At 50.1% G+C, this 20,381-nt stretch overlaps 1 protein-coding gene across 2 annotated transcripts in view; it reads right to left on the bottom strand.

The window, feature by feature from the left end:
• The window catches only part of KIFC1 (kinesin family member C1), a 44,823-nt gene extending 24,442 nt beyond the window's left edge, over nt 1–20,381 (bottom strand). Inside the window, exons 1-8 of one of the 2 annotated variants that reach the window (XM_032980764.2) lie at nt 20,201–20,381; nt 15,172–15,285; nt 14,309–14,419; nt 13,224–13,365; nt 12,291–12,416; nt 8,846–8,902; nt 4,639–4,837; nt 1,517–1,715 (exon numbers count right to left, since the gene is read on the bottom strand). In XM_032980764.2, the coding sequence (XP_032836655.2) occupies nt 1,517–1,715; nt 4,639–4,837; nt 8,846–8,902; nt 12,291–12,416; nt 13,224–13,365; nt 14,309–14,419; nt 15,172–15,192 (855 nt within the window). In that variant the 5' untranslated portion in view covers nt 15,193–15,285; nt 20,201–20,381. Of the gene's footprint in view, nt 1–1,516; nt 1,716–4,638; nt 4,838–8,845; nt 8,903–12,290; nt 12,417–13,223; nt 13,366–14,308; nt 14,420–15,171; nt 15,307–20,200 lie in introns of those variants that run through there. The other variant, XM_076056061.1, reaches the window with a different exon arrangement.

Raw genomic sequence — 20,381 nt, 5'->3', positions numbered from 1 at the left:
GCAACGTCAACAAGAACAAAATCAACAGCAACAACAACAACAGTTGCGGCGCCTGTGCCAGGCCAGGTACACTTTTTACGGTGTAGCAGCATTCAACAGCAGCATCGACGACACGAACAACAGCAGCAGCAGCGGCGGCAGCATCAACAACGGTAACAGAAACCTGCATCAACAACAACAGCGTTTTCCATCGTAACATCAACAAACTCGACAACGGCAACACAAACAGCACCAACAAGATCAGCAGCAGCAACAACACTATAAATAGCACCGTCAACAAGAACAAAATCAACAGCATCAACAACAACAGCAGCAGTAACAACAGCATCAACAACAACAGTTGCGGCGCCTGTGCCAGGCCAGGTACACTTTTTACGGTGTAGCAGTGTTCAACAGCAGCATCGACAACACGAACAACAACAGCAGCAGCGTCCGCAGCAGCGGCGGCAGCATCAACAACGGTAACAGAAACCTGCATCAACAGCAACAGCGTTTTCCATCATAACATCAACAAACTCGACAACACAAACAGCAAAAACAGCATCAACAAGATCAGCAGCATCAACAACACTATAAATAGCAACGTCAACAAGAACAAAATCAACAGCATCAACAACAACAGCAGCAACAACAGCATCAACAACAACAGTCGCGGCTGCCTGTGCCAAGGCCAGGTACACTTTTTACGGTGTAGCAGCGTTCAACAGCAGCATCGACAACATGAACAACAGCAGCAGCAGCAGCATCAACAACACTATAAATAGCACCGTCAACAAGACCAAAATCAACAGCATCAACAACAACTGCAACAACAGCATCAACAACAACAACAGTCGCGGCCGCCTGTGCCAAGGGCCAGGTACACTTTTTACGGTGTAGCAGTGTTCAACAGCAGCATCGACAACACGAACAACAACAGCAGCAGCAGCAGCGTCCGCAGCAGCGGCGGCAGCATCAACAACGGTAACAGAAACCTGCATCAACAGCAACAGCGTTTTCCATCATAACATCAACAAACTCGTCAACACAAACAGCAAAAACAGCATCAACAAGATCAGCAGCATCAACAACACTATAAATAGCAACGTCAACAAGAACAAAATCAACAGCATCAACAACAACAGCATCAACAACAACAGTCGCGGCTGCCTGTGCCAAGGCCAGGTACACTTTTTACGGTGTAGCAGCGTTCAACAGCAGCATCGACAACATGAACAACAGCAGCAGCAGCAGCAGCATCAATAACACTATAAATAGCACCGTCAACAAGAACAAAATCAACAGCATCAACAACAACTGCAACAGCATCAACAACAACAACAGTCGCGGCCGCCTGTGCCAACGGGCCAGGTACACTTTTTACTTTGAGAAAAAAAAAAATTTTTATTTGTTTTTCATTGCAACGCCATGCCCCCCAACGACAGCTCGCCGCCGCCGCCGCCGTGGACGTTACCCGCGACCTCCCGCGCGCCCGGCGAGGGAGCCGACACCTCCCAGCCCACCACGCCGCTCCCACCTCGACTACGTCGATCTGCGTCGTCATGGCGAGGCGCAGCGCCGACGCCTCGGCCACGGAGCGCCGCAGCCCGGCGTTCTCGGCGTCGCGCGCCTCCAGGTCGCGCTCGGCGCGCTGCCGGGCCCGCGCCGCCGCCGACAGCTCCTCCGTGAGCTCCAGCACCTGGCGGCGGAGGGGCGCCAGCTCCGTCTCGGTCTTGCTGCGCACGCGCACACACGGACGGGGGAAGGGGGGGGGGGCCGCTCACCGACGGGTCGCTCGCCCGGGTTCCGACTGTAGGCGCTACACCTTGCCCACCGCTCACCCGAGGTCCGACTGTAGGCGCTACACCTTGCCCACCGCTAACCCGAGCTCCGACTGTAGGCGCTACACCTTGACCACCGCTCACCCGAGTTCCGACTGTAGGCGCGACACCTTGCCCACCGCTCACCTGAGCTCCGACTGTAGGCGCTACACCTCGCCCACCGCTCGCCCGAGCTCCGACTGTAGGCGCTACACCTTGCCCACCGCTAACCCGAGCTCCGACTGTAGGCGCTACACCAGGGGTCGGGAACCTTTTTGACTAAGAGAGCCATGAAAGCAAAAAATTTGGAAATTTATTTCAGTGAGAGCCATATAATATATTTTAAAAGTGAATTCAACTAAATGTCAGTATAATAAGCCTCTGAATTTATTCTTTTAAATAATGTTGTTATAACACTCACCATTAATGCGACTTCTGGTGCTGCATGGATTTGCTGATGTCTTTGTAGTCGGGTTGGTACTTGGTGAGGTTAAGCTTCATGCAAGCGTTGAGACTTTCATCTGTTAAACGTGATCGTAGGTTGGACTTGATGTTTTTAAGATGTGAGAATGACTGCTCACATGCATACGTAGATCCAAACATGGTCAATACAGCAATACTCACACGCTGCAGTGTGTGGTATGTGACAGGAAGCGCGTTCCAAGTTTTGAGAATCAGCTGGTCTTCGGGTTGGAGTTTTTTCATTTCTGTCCACATGTGCTTGCTCGCCAACTCTGCTTTCTGTCGTGTGATTCTTTCCAAATCTTCATTCAGTGACTTGAACTTATTCACCCACATGTCTGAGGCCTTCAGGTCAGCCACTTCTGCTATCAAAATCTCTGACGGAGACACCAGGGATGTAATTCAGGTCGGCTGTGTTCAGTGAACACTCGTTTGGATGGGTGATGAACTTAAAAAGACGAGTGTGCTCACGAAATTCTCCAAAGAGTGCTTTGAAGGACTGTAGGAGACTGGATGTGCAGCCAGCTAGCTGGTGGAGATCAAGGTTTTGAATGGGCTCACTTGCTGTGCATGCATCTTTAAATTGGCTCAGTTTTTCAAAATGTAGTAAACGACCTGTTTCAAGATCCGTGATGAAAAGCTCCAGCTTGTTTTCAAAAGCAAATACAGCTTGTTGAAGGGATAACACTGTATTTCCAATGCCTTGCATTTTCACGTTGAGCTGGTTCAGATGTTCAGTCAGATCTACGAGATAGTAAAACTTGAGGAGCCACTCGGTGTCGGCTAGCTCAGGATGCCCGACGCCTTTCATTTCAAGGAAAGTCCGGATTTCGTTCAGGCAAGCCGCAAAACGGCTAAGCACCTTCCCTCTTGACAACCAACGCACATTGCTGTGCAAAAGCAGACCAGGATAGTTATTTACAACTTCATCCAGCAGTGTTTTAAACTGGCGATCATTTAAGGCTCGGGCAACAATAAAGTTGATCACACGAATGACCAGCGACATCACTTCGCCAAACTGCCTGTCACACATCTGAGCACAAAGTGCCTCCTGGTGTATAATGCAATGGAAACTTAGGATGGGTCTATTTTCATGTTCACGGAGAAGCGCCACAAATCCTTTGTTTTTCCCCACCATACACGGAGCACCATCAGTACACACTGAGAGAAGTTTATCCATAGGTAGACTTTTTTCTTGAGCAAACTCCATGAAAGACTTGAATAAATCCTCACCTCTTGTGGACCCTTTTAATGGCAGAACAGCAAGACTTTCTTCGCGCAGTGTGTCACCAACAGCATATCTTGCAATCACGCTGAACTGCGACAAATGGCTCACGTCTGTTGACTCATCCAAAGCCAGAGAAAAGAACGGCGCTGCATTTATGTCCTTCACTTGCGTTTCCTCCACTTTGTTTGCCATCACGATGGTACGATCATGAACAGTTCTTGCCGACAGAGGCATGTCTTGTATCCGTTTGATTATCTTGTCTTTGTTCGGAAGATCATCAAAAAGTTCATTGGCTACATCCAGCATGAACGTTTTAGCATACTCGCCATCTGTGAATGGTTTTCCGTTCCTCACTATTGCTAAAGAACCAGCAAAGCTAGCCGAATTATAGTCACCTTGCCGGGTCCATACGCGGAGTTGCTGCTGGCTAGCTTGCACCCTGCTCAGAAGCTCTTGGCACGCTTTCTTTCTGCTGTCTCCCGCAGGGTATTTTGATGCAAAGGTAGCGTGGCGCGTGTCGAAGTGCCGCTTTACATTCGACCGTTTCAACGATGTAATTTTGTCATTGCAAATTAGACACACCGCAGAACCCGCTCTCTCCACAAAGGCGAATTCTTCGGTCCATTCGTCCTGAAATGTACGATACTCGTCGTCTTTTTTTCTTTTCGCCATCTTCTTCGTCGAAGGGTTAGCTTTGAGCTAATGACCGAGCAGACGCAGTCTCAGACTGATTCAAAAGGGGGCGTTTACCTGTTTTACCCAGCAACGGCAAACGTAGGCCAGTATCATCCAATTAAAATAATGGACAATTGCTCCTGCAGCCCTGAACAGGACATGCGCAGTGAAAAATCGATGGATGGATTAAAACAAGTGAGAATATTTTGTTTTATCTGCGAGCCATATGCAATCATCAAAAGAGCCACATCTGGCTCGCGAGCCATAGGTTCCCGACCCCTGCGCTACACCTTGCCCACCGCTCACCTGACCTCCGACTGTAGGCGTCACACCTTGCCCACCGCTCACCTGACCTCCGACTGTAGGCGTCACACCTTGCCCACCGCTCACCCGAGCTCCGACTGTAGGCGCTACACCTCGCCCACCGCTCACCTGAGCTCCGACTGTAGGCGCGACACCTTGCTCACCGCTCACCTGAGCTCCGACTGTAGGCGCGACACCTGCTCACTGCTCACGGACGTCTCACGCTCCCGCAGGACGCGCACCCCCTCCAGATCGCCCACCATCTGCTCCAGCATCTTGATGCGCGCCTGGTCCTGGCTCCAGTTGGCCTCCATCAAGCCCAGGCGGCCCTTGATGTCCCACGCCGGCAGCTTCCGGGCCGTGCCGCTCGCTGCCGGGGGAAAAAAAATAAGAGGAAAGGGGAAAAGAAAGGGATGAAGAAAAAGGAGGAAAAATGAAGAAAGAAAAAAAAAAGAACAAGGGGGAAAAAAAGAAGGAAAAAGAAAGAAAAAAAGGAAAGAAAAAAACAGAAAAGATAGAAAATTTCAGAAAGAAAAAGAAAGAAAAGAAAAAGAGAAAGAAGAAAAAGAAAAAAAGAAAGAAAAAGAAAGAAGCTAAAGAAATAAAAAGAACGAAAGAAAAAGAAAGAAAAGAATAAAAGAAAAAATTTAGAAAAAATTAGAAAAAGAGAAAGAAAAAGAAAGAAAATAATAAAAAGAGAAAGAAATAAAAAAGAAAAGAAAAAAGAGAAAGAAAAAAGAGAAAGAAAGAAAAAGAGAAAGAAAGAGAAAAAAGAATACAATAAAGGAAAGAAAAAAAGAAAGAAAAAGAAAGAAAAAAAGAGAAAGAAAGAATAAAATAAAGGAAAGAAAAAAAGAAACAGAAAGAAAAAAAGAAAGAAACAGAGAAAGAAAGAAAAAAGAAAAGAAAGAGAAAGAAAGAAAAGAGAAAGAAAAAAAGAAAGAAACAGAAAGAAAAAAAGAAAGAAACAGAGAAAGAAAGAAAAAAGAAAAGAAAGAAAAAGAGAAAGAAAGAAAAGAGAAAGAAAGAAAAAAGAGAAAGAAAAAAGAAAAAAAAAGAAAAAGAGAAAGAAAGAGAAAAAAAAGAAAGAAAAAAGAAAGACCGAACGGCGCGTGTTGGGGGAGTTGGAACGGCCGCAACACGTTAAATTACTACGGCAAAAAAATGTTGACCTCGTTGATTTGCGTCAAAAAATCTCAGGCGCCAGGGTTGATCCGCGAATCGGATGAAGCCTCCACGCGGGTCACATTCGCGCGGGTCTCCTGTTCCCGAGGCGAACTTTGCTGCCGACGCATTCCCGCGCGACAAAGCCACTCTTGTTGAGCTCGCGTTTTGTGGCCAGGTTTCAAAATTATGGATGGTTTCAAATTAAGCAATCATTGGAAAGATGTTCTAAATCGAACCGAAACATTAAACACTAATTTTCAATGGTACGGTATATTCATCTTCTTTGGTTCTTTCGGTAAAGTCACCGCGTAGAATGAGAATAAAATAATAAGTCGATAAAATAAAATAACACAATTAAATTCCCACGACGTTTCGGCCACAACACAGGCGGCCTTCATCAGGTGAAGGGACGAGACTGTCTGGAGGACAGCGCTTCACCCGATGAAGGCCGCTTGTGTTGTGGTCGAAACGTCGTGATTTTTTGTTGTTTTATTTTTTACCCACGTGACTTTACCGAACGGAAGCAAAGAGTGTGGATCCTTGCAGTCACGAAAGCTTCAAATCTAGAACTGGTTACTTGAGTTAACAGCTCGGTGGGCCTCACCTGGCGAGATTATTTTTTATTTTATTTTTTAAAACACGTCACTTTTATTTGCGTATATTTTTTTAAAAGTGATTTTGTGTCATCTCCCCCTTATACTTTGCACGATCGCGGTTTTGCATTGTTTGTTCGTTGTTGTTGTTACGCTCTGACCCCACGGCCGCTACCGGACATGTGTGTAAAACAGGGGCGGAGCCGGGATTTTGACTTTGGGGGGGAAGGGGGGGGGGATGACTTCAATATTAGATATCCAGTGTGTTGTGTTTTTCCAATGGGCACCACAAATTTATAAAACGAATTTTATTGGATTTGAACGCGGAGTTTATTAATAGGTCGGGGCCGCTGACGTGGCCGATAAGTTCAGAAGGCTGCCGCTCAAGCAGCCTGCAGGGCAGCAGCACAAGGTAGCAGCCTGCAGGGCAGCACACAAGGTGGCAGCCTGCAGGGCAGCACACAAGGTGGCAGCCTGCAGGGCAGCACAAGGTGGCAGCCTGCAGGGCAGCACACAAGGTGACAGCCTGCAGGGCAGCACACGAGGTAGCAGTCTGCAGGGCAGCACACAAGGTGGCAGCCGCCAGCATTTTGCAGCAGCCGGATATCCGGTTATCCCGATTACCGATTTACCCAACATTTCAGGGGGGCTGAGCCCCCCCCCAGCCTCCCCCTATGGCTCCGCCCCTGTGTATAAAAGAGCTTCATAGCTCATCGGATTCCTCCAATAACATATACAAATTCTCATTCTTAAACGGAGTTCCCAAGTGTAGAGATTTGATGGTCTCAGCTCGGTCGCAAGCGACTCACACAGAGACCCATAGGCACACATTGAGACCCACAGACTCACATAGAGACTCACAGACTCGCATGCAGACTCACAGACTCGCACAGAGACCCATGGAATGACAGAGACCCACAGACTCACGTAGAGACCCAAAGACTCGCACAGAGACCCATACTCACATAGAGACCCAAAGACTCACATAGAGACCCATAGACTCACATAGAGACCCACAGACTCACACGTAGAGACCCACAGACTCACGTAGAGACCCACAGACTCACATAGAGACCCATAGACTCACGTAGAGACCCACAGACTCACGTAGACCCACATACTCACATAGAGACCCACAGACTCACATAGAGACCCACAGACTCGCATAGACACCCATGGAATGACAGAGACCCACAGACTCACGTAGAGACCCACAGACTCACGTAGAGACCCACAGACGTACGTAGAGACCCAAAGACTAGCATTAGACCCATGGAATGACAGAGACCCATAGGCACACATTGAGACCCCAAAGACTCACGTAGAGACCCACAGACTCACATAGAGACCCACAGACTCGCATAGACACCCATGGAATGACAGAGACCCATAGGCACACATAGAGACCCATAGACTCACCACACAGAGACCCACAGACTCACATAGAGACCCACAGACTCACATAGAGACCCATAGACTCACATAGAGACCCATAGACTCACATAGAGACCCACAGACTCACATAGAGACCCAAAGACTCGCACAGAGACCCATAGACTCACATAGAGACCCATAGACTCACGTAGAGACCCAAAGACTCACGTAAAGACCCATAGACTCGCATAGAGACCCAAAGACTAGCATTGAGACCCATGGAATGACAGAGACCCACAGACTCACATAGAGACCCACAGACTCACATAGAGACCCACAGACTCACGTAGAGACCCACAGACTCACATAGACCCACAGACTCACATAGAGACCCACAGACTCACGTAGAGACCCACAGACTCACGTAGACCCACAGACTCACGTAGAGACCCACAGACTCACACGTAGAGACCCACAGACTCACGTAGAGACCCAAAGACTAGCATTGAGACCCATGGAATGACAGAGACCCATAGGCACACATTGAGACCCCAAAGACTCACGTAGAGACCCACAGACTCACATAGAGACCCACAGACTCGCATAGACACCCATGGAATGACAGAGACCCATAGGCACACATTGAGACCCCAAAGACTCGCATAGGGACCCACAGACTCGCATGCAGACTCACAGACTCGCATCGAGACCCATAAACTCACGTAAAGACCCAAAGACTAGCATTGAGACCCCAAAGACTCACACAGAGACCAACAGACTCGCATAGAGACCCATTAAATGACAGAGACCCATAGGCTCACACAGAGACCCGGAGACTCACATAGAGACCCACAGGCTTACATTGACCGAGTTAGACTCACACAGACTGAGCTGATGGTCCCAAGGCCGGTGGCCAATCGTAACATCGCGGAAACTATACTGGCAACGGCCATAATCACCCGCTCACGCAAAATGAAATCGGATCTTGAGAAGGTTTACATCGTGGCAGTCCCAGCGATGGCCCACGAAGGCCCGGGACCGGTTCAGATAATCGTCACCAGTGTTGGCCGTGAGCGGGAATCGAACTCGGGTCGCCGGGTTCCTAGCGCAGCGTAGCGCTAACCGCTGCACCACCGCACAACAAATACAAAGGTCTCCCGTGTAGCCTCAACAGACTGTTGCGAACAGCGCCTATGAAGGCTGGCACGGCATACGAGGTGGTGGCTGGCCAGCACCACACTCACCTGTTGCTTTAGGTGCAGCAGAGGTCGCAGCAGACGAAGCCACCAGGGACTTCTTGTCTAGAGGAGGAATCGGCACAAACACAGCGCGGGCACGGATCACACACAGCTCAATTACAGCTCAATGACGACTCGTACACAGCTCAATCACGACTCATAAACAGCTCAATGACGACTCGTACACAGCTCAATCACGACTCGTACACAGCTCAATCACGACTCATACACAGCTCAATCACGACTCGTACACAGCTCAATCACGACTCGTACACAGCTCAATCACGACTCATACACAGCTCAATCACGACTCGTACACAGCTCAATGACGACTCATACACAGCTCAATGACGACTCATACACAGTTCAATCACGACTCATACACAGCTCAATGACGACTCGTACACAGCTCAATCACGACTCATACACAGCTCAATCACAACTCATACACAGCTCAATCACGACTCATACACAGCTCAATGACGACTCGTACACAGCTCAATCACGACTCATACACAGCTCAATGACGACTCCTACACAGCTCAATGACGACTCCTACACAGCTCAATGACGACTCATACACAGCTCAATGACGACTCATACACAGCTGAATGACGACTCATACACAGCTCAATCACGACTCGTACACAGCTCAATGACGACTCGTACACAGCTCAATCACGACTCGTACACAGCTCAATCACGACTCATACACAGCTCAATGACGACTCATACACAGCTCAAACACGACTCATACACAGCTCAATGACGACTCCTACACAGCTCAATCACGACTCGTACACAGCTCAATCACGACTCGTACACAGCTCAATGACGACTCGTACACAGCTCAATGACGACTCATACACAGCTCAATCACGACTCGTACACAGCTCAATCACGACTCATACACAGCTCAATCACGACTTATACACAGCTCAATGACGACTCATACACAGCTCAATGACGACTCATACACAGCTCAATGATGACTTATACACAGCTCAATGACGACTCATACACAGCTCAATCACGACTCGTACACAGCTCAATGATGACTTACACACAGCTCAATGACGACTCGTACACAGCTCAATCACAACTCATACACAGCTCAATCACGACTCATACACAGCTCAATGACATCTCAATGCCATCTCAATCACAGCTCACGCAACTCATACACAGCTCAATGACATCTCAATGACAGCTCAATCACAGCTCACGCAACTCATACACAGCTCAATGACATCTCAATCACAGCTCACGCAACTCATACACAGCTCAATGACATCTCAATCACAGCTCACGTAACTCATACACAGCTCAATGACATCTCAATCACAGCTCACGTAACTCATACACAGCTCAATGACATCTCAATCACAGCTCACGTAACTCATACACAGCTCAATCACAGCTCAATCACAGCTCACGTAACTCATACACAGCACAATCACAGCTCAATCACAGCTCACGTAACTCATACACAGCTCAATGACATCTCAATCACAGCTCACGTAACTCATACACAGCTCAATGACATCTCAATCACAGCTCACGTAACTCATACACAGCTCAATGACATCTCAATCACAGCTCATGTAACTCATACACAGCTCAATCACAGCTCACGCAACTCATACACAGCTCAATCACATCTCAATCACAGCTCACGTAACTCATACACAGCTCAATGACATCTCAATCACAGCTCACGTAACTCATACACAGCTCAATGACATCTCAATCACAACTCATGTAACTCATACACAGCTCAATCACAGCTCACGCAACTCATACACAGCTCAATGACATCTCAATCACAGCTCATGTAACTCATACACAACTCAATCACAGCTCACAACTCATACACAGCTCAATGACATCTCAATCACAGCTCACGTAACTCATACACAGCTCAATGACATCTCAATCACAGCTCACGTAACTCATACACAGCTCAATGACATCTCAATCACAGCTCACGCAACTCATACACAGCTCAATGACATCTCAATCACAGCTCATGTAACTCATACACAGCTCAATCACAGCTCATGTAACTCATACACAGCTCAATCACAGCTCACGTAACTCATACACAGCTCAATGACATCTCAATCACAGCTCATGTAACTCATACACAGCTCAATCACAGCTCATGTAACTCATACACATCTCAATCACAGCTCACGTAACTCATACACAGCTCAATGACATCTCAATCACAGCTCACGTAACTCATACACAGCTCAATGACATCTCAATCACAGCTCACGTAACTCATACACAGCTCAATCACAGCTCAATCACAGCTCACGTAACTCATACACAGCACAATCACAGCTCAATCACAGCTCACGTAACTCATACACAGCTCAATGACATCTCAATCACAGCTCACGTAACTCATACACAGCTCAATGACATCTCAATCACAGCTCACGTAACTCATACACAGCTCAATGACATCTCAATCACAGCTCATGTAACTCATACACAGCTCAATCACAGCTCACGCAACTCATACACAGCTCAATCACATCTCAATCACAGCTCACGTAACTCATACACAGCTCAATGACATCTCAATCACAGCTCACGTAACTCATACACAGCTCAATGACATCTCAATCACAGCTCATGTAACTCATACACAGCTCAATCACAGCTCACGCAACTCATACACAGCTCAATGACATCTCAATCACAGCTCATGTAACTCATACACAACTCAATCACAGCTCACAACTCATACACAGCTCAATGACATCTCAATCACAGCTCACGTAACTCATACACAGCTCAATGACATCTCAATCACAGCTCACGTAACTCATACACAGCTCAATCACAGCTCACGCAACTCATACACAGCTCAATGACATCTCAATCACAGCTCATGTAACTCATACACAGCTCAATCACAGCTCATGTAACTCATACACAGCTCAATCACAGCTCACGTAACTCATACACAGCTCAATGACATCTCAATCACAGCTCATGTAACTCATACACAGCTCAATCACAGCTCATGTAACTCATACACAGCTCAATCACAGCTCACGCAACTCATACACAGCTCAATGACATCTCAATCACAGCTCACGTAACTCATACACAGCTCAATGACATCTCAATCACAGCTCACGTAACTCATACACAGCTCAATGACATCTCAATCACAGCTCACGCAACTCATACACAGCTCAATCACAGCTCACGCAACTCATACACAGCTCAATGACATCTCAATCACAGCTCACGCAACTCATACACAGCTCAATGACATCTCAATGACAGCTCAAGCACAGCTCAAGCATTCTTATTTTCGAGTGCTGCGCATCCTCGATCATCCTCCCACGGACAGCCGTAGAGTCGGATGCCGAAACCAAATCGTTTCACGACGGCGGCTGCCCCTTTGTGCCGAGCGCCGTCAACGTACCGCGGGCGACCGCGGCGGAAGGGACGCTGGCGGGCGGCCGAGCGTGCGAGGCCCGGGACAGCTGGCCCGCCAAGTGCCTCGGTTGGACGGCGGCCTTGGCGTGCTGGGGCGCCGACGTGTGGCGGGCTGCAGAGAGAGAAACGGCCGCCCCCACCACCGCCGTCGCCACTGACGCCACCACTACCGCCACGCCACTAACACTACTACCACCACTAGCATCACTAGGAACACCACCACACCGCTAACACCACCACCACCACCAAAGAGACCCACACACACACGCTCACAAAGAGGCCCCAATAGACTCGCACCGAAAAACACACGCACACTCACACACACAGAGACCCTCGCACATGCAACAACAACCGCCACTCGTCACTAAGTGGCAGTGATGTCACCACGGCGTTTGTGCCAGGCTATGTGTGCAGGTTAAGTATTGAACGCCCGCTGGCAGGAGGTCACGGGGCAGACCCAGGTGCCATGGGTTGACTGAGATGACTGGCCGATGCACCACTGTGCCCCCTTACTGTGCCAACTTGTAGATGCACACAGCGACCCACACACTCACACACAGACGCCCAAAGACTCACACAGAGAACCACACACACACACACTCAGAGACCCCCATAGACTCAGAGACCTAGACACTAACACACACAGACATGCTCGCACACAGACCCCCATAAACTCACACACAGAGACCCACACACACACTAATACACAGATCCCCATAGACTCGCACATAGAGACCCACAAACACTCACACAGACCCCCATAGACTCACACAGAGCCCCAAATATACACTCACACACTCACACTGAGACCCACACACACACACACAGAGACCCATACACAGACCCACACGCACTCACACAGAGACCCACACAAACTCACACGCACGTCACACAGAGACCCACACACCCCCACACTCACACGTGATGGCCGAGAAGACCTTGGCGGGCCGCGTGGCCGCGCTGGGCCTGTACAGCGACAACGTGGAGAGCGAGCGTTGCTGCTGACCCTTGCCTACCCCGTCCGCGTGCAACATGCCGTCCAGACGCTGCCTCTTGCCGACCTGGCGCACGGCACAGGGCCAGCGGACAGGGGGTGTGGGGGGGGATGTGGGGGGGGGTGTGAGACACAAGCAAGGCAGCTCGCACTGCACGACCTCCCGTGGCAGTGGGCACTACCTGGTAAGGTATTAAAAACACAGTTTAGTTTTAGTTGTGTACATTTGTTTTAAGGGATTCATTTGCCTTTCCCATATTTCACACTACTATCATGTTTTTGTTGTTCTAACGTTCTGACCCTGTGCCCACCCCCCCCCCCCTCCATGATAAGAATGTAGTTTCATTTGTGTGTATATAGTTTTTCAAAGCGATTAGTTTACCTTTCCCATACTTTGCACTCCTATTGTGTTTTTGCAATTGTTGTTGTAAAGCTCTGACCGCGTGCCCCCCCGCCCCCCCCCCCCGACTAAACACCTGTGACAAAGAGCTTTATAGCTCACAGGATTCCTCCTGTTGCAATAAGTCAACATTCCGATTCTGAACATCGTAAATTATTTAACGCATCGCACGTCCTCCCGCAGTGGTCTTGATGCCGGTAAAAAAAAAAAAATAACAGCGTAGTTTTATTTGTATGCTTATTTTTGTTAAAGCGATGTGTTCACCGTTTCAATACTATACACGACGGTCGTGTTTTTTTGTGTGTCTGTTGTGTCGCGGATCGTTGAATCGAGGCTCGGCCGATCCGGCACCCGGCGCAAGGTTGACCGGGCAAGCAGCCTCCTGCGAATGTCGACGCGCTGCCAAGCGATGTTCGGACGGAGGCAGCCGCGTGGCGCGCCGGACCCCTCCTTCGTTTGAACGGCTATCGTTACGGCCCCGGCATTCCAAGTCCGCTTTCAAGGTCGTACCGCGGCCATTTCGGCGATAGGCGAAACGAGCGTCGCGTTCGTAGGGGGGGGGGAAGCGGAGCGGGGAGTGAGGCGAGCGAGTGAGCGAGCGACAACTCACGGATTCCCCGTCCACCTCTGGGGGGCGCTTGGCCAACTTGCGCACGGGCAGGCGAGAGGTGGGGCCGCACGCCGGCACGTCCTCCGCTGACGTCTCCCCGTCGGCGCACCCCTGCGGGAGGCACGCCGGCGCTGGCCGTTGACGCGGGACAACGCACGCTGACCGGCCCGACCGACCGACCGACCGACCGACCCACGCGCAAAACTCCGGTCGTCATCCTCGGAGTAGCAGCAGCGGCGGCGGCGGCTATTGGCTAACCGGTCGAAACACAGACGGCGGTCGCCGCATCCGCGCGCTTCTGCGTCCGTCTGGAACGCTCTTCCCCTTGCCGATGTCGCGGAAGCCGCTGGGAGCTACGCTGCACTTTGAAATCATCATCTCGATTGACCAACTCATTTCTTCAGAACTGCTCGCTGTTGTGTCTGGTTTGTGGTCTTCCCCCCCCGCACCTCCGCTTAGCGCGGTCAAATACATCCGGTGCGAAAGAAGTTCAATGTCCGTACACTACAGTACTATACACTACACGATATACTACACTATACACTACACCACTGTACACTACACCATTGCAAACTCATGTCTCTAGGTTTACTTGCTGTTGCGTCTCCCTTGTCGCCCTTCCGATTGGCGCGGTCTGCAACGTACGGCGCGAAAGAAGTTCAACGCACGCATGCACGCGTACGCACGCATACACACGTACACACGCATGCATGCACACGTACGCACGCATACGTACGCACGCATCACGAGGGCTCCCCCAGCAACGCGCGAGGCAGCGTTGACCCCGACGCTCTCTCACGTCTCTCTCCCTCTGCCAAGCCGACGAGCGCAGTCAAACCACCGGGTCGGCCGGGTCAACTTACGCGGATGTTTATCGACGACATCGCGACTCGAGGTCCGGGCAGAAGGGACGACGGGGGCGAGACGGTGGTGGAGCCCGCGTGGTCAAACCCGCACCTCCGATTGGCACGGTCGGGCTGCGGGCGTTGCGGAAGAAGTTCGACATACGTGCGAAGCGCGTGAGAAACAAGAAGACACGGCCTGTAAAACAAAGGGGCGCCGCGGTGGCTAGGAGATGTTAACCACCTCGGCCTGATACGCAGGAGGCCGTGGGTTCGGTCACGGCCTTGACGCCTGCTGGAATTTTGGAGTTTGCATTTCCTCTCTCCCCCGTGGCGAAACATTAGCTACCTCGCCTGGTGCGCAGGAGGTCGTGCGTTCGATCACGACCCTGACGCCTGCTTATGTTTGTAGTTTGCGTGCCCTCTCTCCCCGTGGTGAGACGTTAGCTACCTCGCCTGGTACGCGGGTCGTGCGTTCGATCACGACCCTGACGCCTGCTGTATATTTGGAGTTCGGTGTCCTCTCTCCCCGTGGAAGAGAGGACATGCTCTTTTTCAGAAGCGACCTGGCAATCACAATTGATAGCTCAAGGAAATGGCTTATCATCACGTGGAAATGTATAGCAGCCAAATACTCTAAACGCGCGGAGTTGATTCTAAATGGGGACGGAAAAACTGGAGGATCCGGAGAAAAATCCACGCGACCACGGGGAGCGAGAAAGGGACGAGCAAACTCCAAATATACAGCAGGCGTCGGGGTCGGGATCAAACCAACGTCCTCCCGTGTGGCGAGGTAGTTAACATTTCCTAGCCACTGAGAGAGAGATACGCAAACTCCAAATATACAGCAGCAGGCATTGTCAGGGTCGGGACTTGAACCCACGACCTCCTGCAGACCAGGTGAGGCGGTTAACATCTCCTAGCCACCGTGATGATGATGATGAGAGAGATGCAAACTGCAACTATACAGCAGCAGCCATCATCAGGGTCGGGATCGAACCCACGACCTCCTGCACACAAAGCGAGGTGGTTAACATCTCCTAGCCACCACGGTTGCCCCAACTTCAAGAGACCAGGATATGGTTTCATTGGCAAGAGTGAGTCAGTGAATGAGTGAATGAAGCCGATTTCGCTTAAGCCTCGAGACTCAGACGACAAGAGTCCCATTGGCACGAGTGAAGCAACATTGGGGGGGTTCACCAAAAATGAAAAAAACTATTTGTTAAAAAATGTACAGTGCTGTACCGAAGCCAAGAAGACGGAAATATTAAATCACAGCCAAAGACAACGGTGACACCACGTCACCACTGGCAGCATTCAGCGATAAAACTTGGCAAGCACTCCACAAGGGGGGCCAAAGTTGTCCGCTGTCAATAATGCATAGTGTCAATCTTGATTTGAAGCTTTCGTGACTGCGGGAATCCATACTCTTTGGTTCTTTCGGTAAAGTCATCACGTGGGTAGAAAATTAATAGATCGACGTTTCGGTCGCAACACAAGCGACCGTCATCAGGCGAAACAAACAGCAGGAGAGCTGCTGACGTAGGAGAAAGAGCTTGTTGCAACGCAAGCAGTCGTCATCAGGTGAGACAACCACAGCAAGAAAAAAACTGCCCATTGTCCCACCTGATGACGATTGCTTGTGTTGCGATGGAAAAGTCGTGATCTATAAATTTTCTCTCTACGTGAGAAAGAGTTTGTTGCGGCAGCAGCTGTTTCTCCGACGTCAGCAGTTCTCCTGCTGCATTTGTTTCACCTGATCACGGTTCAATATTGATTTGAAGCTTTCGAGACTGCAGGAATCCATACTCTTTGGTACTTTCGGTAAAGTCATCACGTGGGTAGAAAAATAATAGATCCCGACGTTTCGAACGCAACACAAGGGACCGTCGTCAGGCGAAACAAACACAGCAGGAGAGCTGCTGACGTAGGAGAAAGAGCTTGTTGCAACACAAGCAACCGTCATCAGGCGAAACAAACACAGCAGGAGGAGCTGCTGACGTAGGAGAAAGAGCTTGTTGCAACACAAGCAATCGTCATCAGGTGGGACAACCACAGCAAGAAAAAACTGCCCATTGTCCCACCTGATGACGGTTGCTTGTGTTGCGATGGAAAAGTCGTGATCTGTTAATTTTCTCTCTACGTAAGAAAGAGCTTGTTGCGGCGGCAGCAGAAGCAGCAGCTGTTTCTCCGACGTCAGCAGTTCTCCCGCTGCGTTTGTTTCGCCTGATCACGGTTCAATATTGATTTGAAGCTTTCGTGACTGCAAGGAATCCACGCACTTTCGGTTCTTTGGGTAAAGTCATCACGTAAGTAGAAAAATAATAGATCCCGACGTTTCGATCGCAACTCAAGCGACCGTCATCAGGCGAAACAAACACAGCAGGAGGAGCTGCTGACGTAGGAGAAAGAGCTTGTTGCAACGCAAGCAGTCGTCATCAGGTGGGACAACCACAGCAAGAAAAAAAACTGCCGATTGTACCACCTGATGACGATTGCTTGTGTTGCGATCGAAACGTCGGGATCTATTAATTTTCTACCTACGTGATGACTTTACCCAAAGAACCAAAGAGTAATGTCGAGTCTGTTTAACACGTAGGCTCTCGCGACCAACATCCGGAGTCCCATTGGCACGAGTGAAACGAGTAGGAATGACAATTGGCACATTCTGTTTACGTGGCACTAACCCTCACTTGTTGGCTGTGTTGGGTGGTGACGGATAAAAGAGCTCTGTAGCTCTTCGGATTCCTCCAGTTTAAACAAAAGTATTTATATTCTGATTCAGGCGTCAATAACACGGTGGGCCTGAAAAGAGGCAATGTTCTATAACAGGTGACGTTTCGGGCACCGGCCCTTCAACAGCGCAGAGAGATGAGAGTGGAAACGAGTTGAAGACTTGCACTCGTTTTACACCGCGTGGGGCCTCATGAGAATGCCACTGTACATATATAAACAGGCGACGTTTTGGGCAACGGCCCTTCAATAGCACAGAGATATGAGTGGAAACGAGTATGAATGACATTGGAACAACATACAAGTCCCACAGAGCTGTGTAGTGCTTTTTCAGAGGCGACCTGCATATCACAAATGACAGCTCAACTTAGTGGCCTGATCATCGTCATAAACATCACCACGTGGAAGTTTATATCTAAATATGGAATAAAAAAAACGGAGGACCTGGAGAAAAATCCAAGCGACCACAGGGAGAGAGAGAAACACCCAAACTCCAAATATGCAGCAGCAGCAGCAGGCGTCGTCAGGGTCGGGATCGAACCTACGACCTCCTGTATAACAGGCGAGGTAGTTAACATCTCCTAGCCACCATGATGATGATGAGAGAGAGAGACGCAGACTCCAAATATACAGCAGCAGCAGGCGTCGTCAGGGTCGGGATCAAACCCACGACCTCCTGTAGACCAGGCGAGGTAGTCAACATCTCATAGCCACCGTGATGATGAGAGAGAGACGCAGACTCCAAATATACAGCAGCAGCAGGCGTCGTCAGGGTCGGGATCAAACCCACCATCTCCTGCATACCAGGCGAGGTAGTTAACATCTCCAATCCACCGTGATGATGATGATGAGAGAGACGCAGACTCCAAATATACAGCAGCAGCAGGCGTCGTCAGGGTCGGGATCAAACCCACGACCTCCTATAGACCAGGCGAGGTAGTTAACATCTCCTAGCCACCGTGATGATGATGAGAGAGACGCAGACTCCAAATATACAGCAGCAGGCATCGTCAGGGTAGGGATCGAACCCACGACCTCCTGTATACCAGGCGAGGTAGTCAACATCTCATAGCCACCGTGATGATGATGAGAGAGAGAGACACGAAGACTCCAAATATACAGCAGCAGCAGGCATCGTCAGGGTCGGGATAGAACCCACGACCTCCTGTATACCAGGAGAGGTAGTCAACATCTCCTAGCCACATGCAAACTCCAAATATACAGCAGCAGCAGACATTATCAGGGTCGGGATCAAACCCACGACCTCCTGCGTACCAGGCGAGGTAGTTAACATCTCCTAGCCAGAGATCCGGACAAGGTTCCCAATCATCATCGGGCAGGCGAGGCCGGCCACGCCTGTGGTGGTGTTGGTTGTGGGTGGTGGTTGTTGTGGGTGGTGGTTGTGGGTGGTGGTGGTGGCGACGGGGAGCGGTGGCGCAGCGGTTAGCGCGCTCCGAGATACCCAAGTTCGATTGCCAACACCACCCACAACCAACACCAACCACAACCACCACCACAACCAACACCACCCACCACAACCACCCACCACAACCAACCACCACAACCAACACCATCCACCACAACCAACACCATCCACCACAACCACCACCACCCACCACAACAACCACCCACCACAACCACCACAACAACCACCCACCACAACCAACACCACCCACCACAACCAACACCACCCACCACAACCACCACAACAACCACCCACCACAACCACCACCACCCACCACCACTACAACCACCCACCACCGCCTAGGGTCGACTCAGCCTTAAACCGAGTTACGCGGTGCGGGGTGTGCGATTCAAACATCGCCACCGGGAGAGACAAAGGCGGCCGGGGACCGTGGTTGCTTTTTTCCCCGGCCACACCACCACACGCCTCGTGTGCCAGCCACGGTGCCCGCCGCCTTAATAGGCGCTCGCTAACTAACAGCACTTGCCCGTCTCGACTCCCCGCTCGCTTCACGTCCAACAAAAACCCAACGCGGATGACGAAAATTTATCTGAACCGGGCCTCCCCCTAGGTCGCCTCAGCCTTAAACAGAGTTACCCGGTGGCCGTGTGTGTATGTCCGAGTTAAACATCGCAGCTGATGAGGGAGACAAAGGCGGCCCTGGGGTTTGGCCTTCAATGAATCCCCGTCAAACACACAGTTACACGTTGACTGTCAATTGCGTTAATGTTACGAGAGACACGCACACACACACACAACGCGTTTAAATAAACAAACACGTTTCGCGATTATCTATATTTAACAACAAACAACAAAAAAATGTGAACGTAACAATAAAAGCGACTAACTCACCTTAAAGATTTGTTTGATTTTTAATTTAAAAAAATAATAATAACTTTGATTAAAAGTCGCCTCGTCTCGACCTCCGCGGTGCCACTCGGCGCGCGACCGTTAAAAACCGCCACAAAGGGCGGGAGGGTTTGAAAATTCAAAGGCGGCCCCCGATTGGCCGAGCGCGGCCGCGGCCCATCCA

Source organism: Petromyzon marinus, chromosome 74, assembly GCF_048934315.1.
Source record: "Petromyzon marinus isolate PM22_M1 ecotype Great Lakes invasive population chromosome 74, UKy_Petmar_22M1.pri1.0, whole genome shotgun sequence".
NCBI lineage: Eukaryota > Metazoa > Chordata > Hyperoartia > Petromyzontiformes > Petromyzontidae > Petromyzon > Petromyzon marinus.
The sequence above is the reverse complement of the archived record's forward strand: the minus strand, read 5'-3'. Positions and strand labels throughout refer to the sequence as shown.